At 41.1% G+C, this 11,343-nt stretch overlaps 1 protein-coding gene across 1 annotated transcript; it reads right to left on the minus strand.

Annotated features, from left to right (window-relative positions):
- Positions 1-275: 275 nt before the first annotated feature.
- Positions 276-6,999, minus strand: Med28 (mediator complex subunit 28). Its single transcript, XM_047567464.1, has 4 exons — positions 6,819-6,999; positions 5,805-5,871; positions 4,974-5,086; positions 276-3,464 (listed from the first exon to the last, which is right to left on the minus strand). The coding sequence occupies exons 1-4, from the start codon at positions 6,975-6,977 to the stop codon at positions 3,267-3,269; spliced, it is 537 nt and encodes a 178-aa protein (XP_047423420.1). The 5' UTR covers positions 6,978-6,999; the 3' UTR covers positions 276-3,266.
- Positions 7,000-11,343: the final 4,344 nt, after the last annotated feature.

Consider the following 11,343-nt stretch of genomic DNA (forward strand, 5'->3'; position numbering starts at 1 on the left):
TGTTTTTTATTTTGTGACTTAAAAAGAAAAAAAAACTACACACAGGTGGTTTTACCTCTGTGAGTTGAAACATTATCCCAACACTGTGCAACTTGTGATAACTAAAAGCAGACTGCACTTTATACTGCTGTCCTTTGACTCAGCATGATACCTCTGCAGGGACAGAATTATGTTAATTGAGAGACTACATCTGTTTTGACTCCTTTCTTATTTCAAGTGAAAAAGTCATTCGATTTGTAGCTTCTACCCTGAAATAACTATCTTTGTTAACCAAATCTTTGCATTCTTCTACAATTTTTTTTTTTGGGGGACAATTTACTTGAGGATTGACGTAAGGCAGCTAAGGATACACAAATAGAACTTTTAGTTTATTACCAAATCAACCATCCTGAAAGTTTCTACAAATTTATACCCTTACCAGCAGAAAATGAAATTTCTACCTTTTTGTACCCAACATAATGACAACAAAACATGATTTGATAGATAATATTCTAGGACTGGGGATATAGCTCAATTGGGGCTGGGGATATAGCTTAATTGGTAGAGAGTTTTCCTTGCATGCACAAGGCCCTGGGTTCAATCCCCAGCACTGAAAAAAAGGAAAAAAAAAATTCTACCTGTCTGAACTGGCGTCATCTGATTCCTTCAATCTCTCAAGAGCAGAAGGACCTAGGGGTGATGGCAATGGCCTGCAGGTAACAATGGCAATTAAGAGACACGAACTGATTCAGGTTTGAGTTAGCAGGGAGATACAGGATTAGATGCTAAATCTTTTCAGGCTGTATTATGACAGAAGCTGAAGAGTTCTATGTACCTAGAGTTCCACTGTTTCTTAACTGGGATAGAACCCATCAGTTGCCGCAGACCATAGACCTGGCCCTTAACTGCTTCAGCTTACTGCCACCTCCAATGCAGTGGTTGTGATTGAGACTTCTGGTCAATAGGCCCTCTCCAGGATCCATCTGGACTCTGTAAAGGTGAGGCTGGCAAATTAAACAGCTATGACATGGACCGTTTTCAGTATCTTCTAGATTTCTAAGGGTGGCACTTATCTCCACCATTACCCTCAACTCCACTCCCAGGATACAATATGGTTTTTGTTTTCAGTGGTACTGGGGACTGAACCCAGGGCCTTACACATGCTGGGCAAGCGTTCTACCAACAAGCCTCACTCCCAGCCTCCTGATACTTTTTTAATCTACTGTCTTCTACTAGCTCTCAGCTGTCTGCCCCATAGAAGGCGACTGATCTAGGACCCAGAGCATGCAGAATGATAACCTTGCACAGGGCAGGCACTTCAACTGCTGGGACAGGAGGGCAAAGCCATCAAGAGGTGGGAAGGGTTATCGATAGCGCAGGAAGACAGGGGAAGTCCCGGAGCATGAACTCTGGTTTCTCCCTGAAGAACAGAGCAGCACAGAGAATTTCTATGTTCAGCAGTCATCAAAATGTCATTTAAAAAGATGTTAACAAACTGACAATATTGAAAAATTGTTATTTATTTAACAGAAAACTTCTGAATTAATATAAAGAAATGACAATAACTTGTATACACACTAATTCAAAACATTTTCACTAAGCACCAAGTAGAACAGTTCCCTATCTTTTCACCAAAAACACTTTTATTATTGAAAGACTGCTTCAAACTTAGTTTATTTAGGATTTTAATCAAGAAACCTAAAGCTGCCAATCAAAGCTTCTAATTAGCATAAGATGACCAGGTTAAACCCTTATGAGTAAAAAATAACTTTTAAGTTTCCACCTATACATTCCAACCAAGGGAATATGCTAGCCTCAGGCTGATCAACACAGGTCACAGGTCCACAAAACAAATATCATCCTTAAAGCGCACAAACAAAATGAGTAATATATATATACACACACATACATATACACACAAAGTGAGAACAAAGTATTATGTAAAATACATGTTGTGTATATTCAGCGCCTAATAGGAGTAATGCCTATTTCCCATGAGCATACAATGCAGCAAGGGGCACAGAAACAAATACCATACCCTAACCCACAAGGCAGTGGAAGGAATGAAAGTCCTGTGCCTTGGAATGGAGTGGAGGCTTCTCGACCAGGTGGCACCCAGGCCAGACCAAGAACAAGAGTGGATATCAAAGCGTGTGGGGAAGGATCTTCCTTGTCAGAGAGGACAAAAGAGCCACAGACCTACTGACTACTCAGAAGACAGTGGAGTGTCTGTACTGGCTGAAGGGATGTAATCTAAGCAAAGATACAACAGAGAACAGAAAACCTCCTCCAACAAGGGGCAAATACCCTCCCCAGAGGAGTCGCGAGCTCTCTATGGAGGTGAAGGAGCCGGGGATCACTCTGCAGGTCACCTCTGCCCCAAGGCCCTAGTCCCTGGCAATCAAATTCATGAGCAAGAATCTTCCTTCATGTAAACTGACTTTTCTTCACCAAAAAGTAAAACAAAAACACAAGCAAACAACACAAAATTCAGAAGAAAAAGAATCAGACCAAGCTTTGACCCCTCGTACTTCACCTGTGTCCCAGTTGTCCTGCTAGAGACTGGGTCTGCTTGTTACTCATGCTGGTTAACTACTGCAAGGCATCTAGCATATCATGCTCCTAGTACAGCTCCCCAGCAAACAGGCAACATCACACAACACAAACTCACCTAACAAAAGGCAGCATCAAATTAAGGATCTACTGTGATATTACTACACCAACAGCATATTTTAACCCTTTCTGACCCATTTACAAAAACATTTACAAAATATCTGCACTACTATGGAAGCATTACAAACGCTGCATTAGATTCCTCTTCTTGAGGTAGTTCAAAGTCTTGAGACAGTAAATTTACATATTTTTCTCTACTATCATGAACGGGTAGTAAATGTTAAAGGACTAAAACCAAACTCCTTCTCCCCTGATTCTGGAGTATTGTAATTTTCCCCCTCAGATAATAACAAACTAACAACTGGAAAAAAGTATATAAAAGCCATATAAAAATTTTAAAAACAAGCAAAAAAACAAGAAAGAATCTATGTCATCAAACTAAGTCTAAACTTTGCTACAAACAAAACCAAATCTCACTTGGTTCACCAAGCCATAAGCATTTTATAAACTAATCGAGTAATTAACAGTTCACAAAAATCAGGGAAATTTTTAGGTGGAAACAAAATTAACACCAACTCATCCCCTGGCAAATAATTCTTCTAAAATGTCAACGTCCACACAGAGAGGTTTGGTGAAACTGTCTTCAAGAGGCTACCTTATAGGCCAGAGCCCTCTCAGGTCTGCTTCAGAGGCGCAGGGATATTGGCAGAGGCCTGCTCCAGGTAGGCCAAGGAGCCCTGAGGGACTTCGGCTGGCTTTTTGTGCTGCACATTGATGTCCTCCAGCACCTGCTGCCAATGCCTTAGCTTTGTCAAATGCTTCTGCACCAGCGCATCTTTCCGCTGCAATTCATTCCTTAGTTCTGAGACGTCCTACAGATGAAAGTGATGGAGTAAGTCAGAGGGAACTCAGGGGAAATAATGAAGTTCCTGATTAGTGAAGAGTACCAAGAAGCAAATTCAAAATCAAGAGAATCCATTAAACCATATCAGCCCATTCCTCAGCTTGGTTCCAGTTTGACTAATGTAAAGCAACTCCTCCAATGGAAGCTGACCACCTAACAACCAGAATTTTTATCTTTTATCATTTTCCTTTTATTCAGTAACAAAAGTCATAAAATTTGAAAAGCACTCCAGGGTGGTCAAAAAGAAAAATCAATTACTTTCTCATCCTGTTCCCCAGCCATCCAGCACCCCTGTCCAAAGACTATAGCTGAGATTAGAAAAAACTAAGAATGTGAAACACATCAATAATTGCTTTGAAGAATCCACAGCAAGCCAGCCAGATGCTGTGGTGCACATCTATAAACCCAGCTACTAGGGAGGCTGAGACAGGAAGATCACATGTTAGAGGACTGCCTGGGCAACTTCGAAAGATCTCAAAATCTTTTTAAAAAAAATAAATAGTGCTGGGGAGATAGCTCAGCTGGTAGAGTGCTTGCCTCGAAAGCACAAGGCCCTGAGTTCAACCCCCAGTACCGCAAAAAAAATAAAAAATAAAAATAAAGGTGGGGAGCGAGGAGGTGGGAATATAGCTCAGTAATCCTCAGTACCACAAAACAAGAATTCACACTACTGTCCTAAAATTTCAGATTACAAAGTGTTAAAATCTTATCTTTAAGAGATTTTTATGAACACCAGCATTAAAAATCTTTTATTAACACCCAGCCTTAACCACACCTGCATCGTTATGCAAGTTTTTTTAAATCAGGAAAAAATGTAGCACAATAGACTGTTAAGAATGCCATCATCTTATAATTCTCCCTCTCAACAGCTGGTATCATAACCCAAAAGAACCTTTCTGATTAATTGGTCAGTTTCTGGGAGCTTCTTTCTTAAACTATCAAAACCTGATAACTTCAATTCAGCGTTTCTCACTGGGAGCATCAATGGCCTTTGGGGTGGGAGGATTCCTCAATTCTCCATACTGAGGTGGCAGGTCCTGGTCTGATCATTCCTTGTCATTAAAGCTTCCTAGTCCTAACCCAACATATTTCCAAATGCCCCACTTTAGAATGACTAAGACCACCCAAATCCTGAGTTTTAAGGAACCGTGGCAGATCATTTACTTTTTGATTCTTTGAACAAAATTAAACATACCCCTTTCTATGTGAGTCACAGGGCAAGGCAACCGGGGACAAAGATCACAGTTCCTGTCCAAAATGGGTTTCTGCTCTGTTGGCAGCTCTGCTTTACACTCCTCACTCCCAGAGGCCCTTTTTGTACAGGTTGTCGCAAACGCTAACAACCAGCAGGGCTTCACACTGATCGATAAAGCCCTAACACAGTTCACAAAAAGGATGATGTCTTTCATTAAAGCCTAAATGGACTTTTGAGATCTAGTGCTCTTCCTAAGAGGTGAGAAAAACACTGAGTTTGTACCTCTTTGATAACTTGCTCTGGTTTCTGGACAGACAACTGCAATCTTTTCTGTAGAAAGAAGCATTCTGTCTGTCTTGCAATGTCTAGAAACTTCTGGATACACTGATCAACACCTTTAAAAAAAGGAAGAAAACATTAAATTAAGAAAAACACTAAACATATGTATCGTCCACAGAAATGAATAGTCAAACATTAAAAAGCACCTTTCTCATCAATGTAATACAGGATTTTAATCTTGGTGGTAGCAATAATAATGGCTCAAAACTTCCCAGGTGTTAAGCAACATTGAATAGCAAATAATTTGTAAGATGATGAGGTGGCATGTGCCTGTAATACCAGCAGGGAGGCTGAGGCAGAAGAATGTGAATTTCCAGGCCAATCTGAGCAGCCCAGTGAGACACTGTCTCAAAATTAAAAATTAAAAGGGCTGGGGATGTAGCTCAGTGTTAGAGCACCAGTACCAGAAAGGGGAAAGAAAAGAAAAAAAAAAAATAATTTGCACTTTTATGAGAAGAAAAAGAAACCTTACACAATATGAACACTGTAAGGTCTTCTAATTAAGAATCCAAGATTCAGCAATTAGCATCATGATTTCTAGTTAAAACAGAACATTTAAAATACAGTACAAAGAAGTGAGAAGAACTGACTCCTTTGGAGACACAACGTTGGGTAAAGGACAAACACAAAAGACTTTTCTTTTCTGTATATATCTTATTCCCCAGAGTAGTTCCCTTAGGTTACACACAGGACTGAAATAAACCAAGTGTAAAATCAGTAATTAAGGAATCTTGCTGAAGGCAAGAACATTGTCTACAAAGAGGGAATTCTTACCAGTTCGAATTTCTTCCTGATCGGTTCCATTGACATAATCCTGACTCACGAGAGAAGCAAAGCAAGCCTGTTCATCAAAACATCAAAAAAGAAAAAGATGGCATCTGCACACCAAAAATCTTCCGAGTGAGCCATAACTTCTGTGGTCATTCAACAAGTTAGCGCACATGAGATGACAAGATAGGCCAATGAGGGCTGGGGATATAGCTCAGTTCGTAGAGTGTTTGCCTTGCAAGCACAAGGCCCTGGGTTCAATCCCTAGCACCCAAAAAAACAAAAACAAACAAAACAAGATAGGCCAATGAAGATACTTGGTAAACTGAGTCCCAAGTAACCTAACAAACAAGAAGCTGGTATTTTCTGGCATCATCATTTATTTGGTCTCTTTCCCTCCACCTGCGCTCTGAGTTTCAGTTTCTCCAATGATAAAAGAAAGGACTGGAACTTGATGGTCTCCAAGGTTCCCTCCCACAACGACAGTGTACGATCTCAATATACCCCTTGCACCAAGGGACAACTTCTCCACCTCGCGCCAGAAAGCCGAAGATCTCCAGGGGCGTCATCCGAATAGAAAAGAGAAGCATGTTAAGCAGGAGCCCCTGGAAGGCTTAGGCCACAAGGAGGAAATGGGCAAACTTCCGCAGAAACCTTTACCTTAAAATTGAGTCTTGAGAAAAAAAAAAGGCAGTTTAATAGCGGCGCTTCGTGAAAAGTTCGCGCTCCGAAAAGAAGCGAATCGGATACGCTGAGATAAGGGACAGCCAGCTGGACCCTGGAAGGGTGCGGAGGTTGGGCGTTGGGCAAAATTTTAAGTCCACGGGCCTCCGCCAGCCGAAAGGAGTACCGGTCCCCCCTCACAGTGTGGGCTACAGCAATTGACTAACGTTCTACGAGCCTCATTTCCTATTTGTAAACTGGGTGTTGCGATCGAGGAAAGAAATAACTGCGTACCTGCAGGGTGCATTTTGAGGGACGAAGGGAGGGCTGGGGACAGAGTCCCAAATCTCGGCTTACCTCGAATGACGACTCCAACTCGTCCACCAAGGTGCTGCTAGAAGTTCTCGGCGCGCCAGGCGCTGCGTGGAGAAGCGAAGCCTGGCCCGGGAGTCCCGGCGGGGGTGGCGGCGGCCCCGGAGGCTGCCCGGAGAACATACCGCCCAGCGGAGCCGCCATGTTTGGGATGGCGGGCCGCGGCCCACTGCGCCTGCGCGGAGCGGCGCTGGTCACGTGCTGTGCGTGGCCACGTGACAGGGCGGCCGCGCGGGGCCTTGGGTTGGGCGCCTGGAAACTGGATGCGCGGTTTTCCAGTTCCGCGCTCTTTCCTCTCAGGGAGGCCACCTTGCTTTTCCTTGTTTTTGTTGAATACAAGGTTACCCGTTGTATGGGTGTAACCGAAACTTGGTCCTCGTTCTCTATGTCAACCCAATAAGAAGACAAGTTCTAGAGAAAAAGGAAAAAGAAGGTTTATGGCTTTGCTGGCAAAGCAGAGACACAGGGGACTCCTGTCCCAAAGGCTGCGATTCTGCCCATCATGGGGAACAGAGAGTTTTTAAAGAGGTGATTCAGAGAAAATGAGATTAGGGAGGAGAGATCAGGGAGACGTTTAGAGAAAAGAAGATCAGAGAGGAGAAGTTTAGAGAAAAGCAGATCAGGGAGGAGAAGTTTAGGGAAAAGGAGACTGGGAAAAAGAAAAACGCAGTCAAAGCATCAAGTGAACCCCTGTTACATGGGGAGAGAGTTAGTAACCAGGGTGGAGAAGCCCGCAAAGAGAGGCCGAGCTCTGTGGGACCTGGGGCCAAGTTGTGTTCTCCCCCTGGGCTGGGTTTGCCCTTCACTCCCCAACCGTTGTTGAGAGTTTACTACGTGCTAGGTACTCACCTACTCACAGGTTATAGCCCCAACAAGACAAGTAAGTGAAGCGACTGCCATTGTGGAGGCTACCTGTGTGCTGAGTTGGTTTTTGGCTATATATAGTAGTACATCTCCGGTTATCAGTGAAGAGTTCTGCTTCCTCACAGGTTGAAGTTTGAACATTAGAGAAGTGGCAGAGGCAAGTGTACAAGCAGGTTTTATTTAAAAAAAAAAAAAAAAAAAAAATAGTAACACAGACTTATCCCAGGAGGGAGAAGGGGGCCATGTCTGGTATCCTGGTATCCCAGGAAGTGAGAGTGTCCTGCCCATTTTATGCATTTTAGACTTATTCTTCCCCCTTATCTCTCTTCTTCCTGCCCAGGTGACTATGCCCAGGAGATACCGGCATGGTTACGGGGAGCGGGATGGCCAAAAGGCAAGAAGCAGATGGGCAGAAGCAAGGGCCAAATGGAGTGAGCCAGGCAGGTAGCGGTCCAACTCCCTGTCTGCAACCTTTTGGGAGGGGTAGTATAGGCAGGTAATCTTGGTAATAAAAGTGCTCTGGAGACATTAATGGTCCAATCTACCAGGGATGGCCTCCAACCTCCTGGACCCAAATCCATTTTCACAATCCACCCAGATTACCTGTCTACACTGACTGCCTGACTTTAATTCTTGCTTCAATAGCATCAAAGAGGAAGTGACTGTGATCATCTAGTAACAACTTGCTTTTATCTCGTTTATTTTTTTTAATCAAAAGCCTTAATTTTGGTTACCATCCAACACATCGAACCCTCCCTGTCCAGGCACTATTTTATGATCTAGAGGTTATGGTTATCACCCCAAATTTCTGAAGGGAGAGAGACAAACACATATATAGCAATAGCATAGAGGTAAATGTGTAACAGTGGCCCACTTCAGCTTTTGAATACGGTTCTGAAGCTTTCTTTTTACGTTTTTCTTCATATATTTTAATTTACATTTTATCCACAAGACTATATAAAATATAATGCATTATAAAGTGCATGGATCAATTCAGGTCATCAACATTGCAAATACCACAATTTTGAAATGTTCTCTACTCTATATCTTCCTACAGTGTTTCCTAAAATATTCTCTCAAATATGTTTCATTTACTTTTTGGTGTAATCAACCTGTTGATCTGAGAATCTTTAATAAGACAAAAATGTACTAAAACTAAGGAGCAATGCTCTAAAATTCATGGCATTTGCAGGTGCCATTTTACCACTTACTTTTTAAAATAAGGGTTTTATTTTTTTAATTTAATTTTTTTCATTTTTACAGATTGCATTTTAATTCATTGTACACAAATGGGGTACAACATTTCATTTCTATGGGTTTACATAATGTAGATTCACACCATTCATGTAATCATACATACACACAGGGTAATACTGTCTGTTTCGTTCTACTCTCTTTCTCTTCCCCACCCACTCACCCCATTTTCCTCTACACCATCCAAAATTCCTTCATTCTTCTCTTCATTCTTCTCTTCCCCCACCACCTCCCCTCATTATATATTGTCATGCACTTTATCAGAGAAAGCATTTGGCCTTTGGTTTTTGGTTTGGCCTATTTCACTTAGCATGATATTTTCCAACTTCATCCATTTACCAGTAAATGCCATAATTTTATTCTTCCTTATGGCTGAATAATATTCCATTGTGTATATATACCACAACTTCTTTATCCATTCATCAACTGAGGGGCATCTCGGTTGGTTCCACAATCCAGCTATTGTGAATTGAGCTGCTATGAACATTGATGTGGCTGCATCACTATAGGATGCTGATTTTAAGTCCTTTGGGTATAAACCAAGGAGTGGGATAGCTGGGTGAAATGGTGGGTCCATTCCAAGTTTTCAGAGGAATCCCACACTGCTTTCCAGAGTGACTGCACCAATTTGCAACTCCACCAGCAATGTACAAGTGTGCCTTTTCTCCCACATCCTCACCAACACTTATTATTGCTTGTGTTCTTGATAATAACCATTCTTAATTGGAGTTAGATGAAATCTTAGGGTGGTTTTAATTTGCATTTCTCCAATTACTAGGGATGATGAGCACTTTTCCATATATTTGTTGATCACCTGTATATTTTCTTCTGTGAAGTGTCTGCCCAGTTCCTTATCCCATCCATTGATTGGGTTCTTTGTATTTTTGGTGTAAAGTTTTTTTAAGTTCTTTATAAACTGGAGATTAGTGCTCTGTTTGAAGTGTGTGTGGAAAAGATTTTCTCCCACTCTGTAGGTTCCTTTTTTACATTATGGACTATTTCCTTTGCTGAGAAAAAGCTTTTTAGTTTGAATCCATCCCATTTATTGATTTATTGCTTTTATTTCTTGTGCTATGGGGGTCTTCTTAAGGAAGTCGGTCCTAAGTCAACATGATGAAGATTCAGGCCTATTTTTCTTCTATTTAGTGAAGGGTCTCATGTCCAATTCCTAGGTCCTTGATGCATTTTGAGTTGAATTTTGTACAGGGTGAGAGATAGGGGTTAAATTTCATTTTACTACATATGAATTTCCAGTTTTCCCAGCACCATTTGTTGAAGAGGCTGTCTTTTCTCCATTGTATGTTTTTGGCACCTTTGTCTAGTATGAGTTAACTGTACTTATGTGGGTATGTCTCTGTGTCTTCTATCCTGTACCATTGGTCTACCTGTCTATTCTGATGCCAATACCATGCTTCTTTTGCTACTATTGCTCTGGTAATGTGATACCTCCTGCTTCACTCTTCCTACCCAGGATTGCTTTGGCTATCCTGCATCTTTTGTTCTTCCAGATGAATTCCATGATTGCTTTCTCTATTTCAATGAGAAATGTCATTGGGATTTTAATTGGAATTGTGTTAAATCTGTATAGCACCTTTGGAAGGATGGCCATTTTGATAATATTAATTCTGCCTATCCAAGAACACAGGAGGTCTTTCCATCTTCTAAGTTCGTCTTCAATTTCTTTCTTTAATGTTCTGTAGTTTCCATTGTAGAGATTTTTCATCTCTGTGGTTAGACTGATTTCCAAGGTTTTTTTTTTATGAGACTATTTTAAATAAAGTTTTCCTCATTTCCCTTTCAAATGATTCATTGCTTATGAATGAAAATGCTTTAGATTTATGTGTGTTGATTTTATATCCTGCTGTTTTGCTGAATTCATTTATTAAGTCTAGAAGTTTTCTGGTGGAGTTTTTTTGATTCTGTAAATATAGAATCATGTCATCGGCAAATAGTGACAGCTTGAGTTCTTCTTTTCTTATTCATGTCCCTTTAATTTTTTTGGTCTGTATAATTGCTCTGGTTAGTATTTCAAGGACAATGTTGAATAGAAGTGGTGAAAGAGGGCATCCCTGTCTTGTTCCAGTTTTTGTAAGGGAATTCTTACAGTTTTTCTCTACTAAGAATGATGCTGACCATGGGCTTAGCATAAGTAGCCTTTACAATGTTGATGTATGTTCCTACTATCCCTATTTTTTCTAGTGTTTTGAGCATGAAGGGGTGTTGTATTTTTTGAATGCTTTCTCTGCATCTATTGAAATAAACATATGATTCCTAACCTTAAGTCTATTGATGTGATGAAGTACATTTATTGATTTCTGGATGTTGAACCAACCGTGCATCCCCGGGATGAACCCCACTTGATTGTAGGGCCCTATCTTCTTAAAATGTTTTT

The sequence above is a fragment of the Sciurus carolinensis genome, chromosome 10 (genome assembly GCF_902686445.1).
Source record: "Sciurus carolinensis chromosome 10, mSciCar1.2, whole genome shotgun sequence".
NCBI lineage: Eukaryota > Metazoa > Chordata > Mammalia > Rodentia > Sciuridae > Sciurus > Sciurus carolinensis.

Coding starts and splice junctions, on each gene's coding strand:
- Med28 (XM_047567464.1), bottom strand. CDS start 6,977: ATGGCGGCTCCGCTGGGCGGTATGTTCTCCGGGCAGCCTCCGGGGCCG. Junction 5,872..6,818: donor AGTTGGAGTCGTCATTCGAG/GTAAGCCGAGAT, acceptor TTTGATGAACAG/GCTTGCTTTGCTTCTCTCGT. Junction 3,465..4,973: donor CAGAGCAAGTTATCAAAGAG/GTACAAACTCAG, acceptor TTTCATCTGTAG/GACGTCTCAGAACTAAGGAA.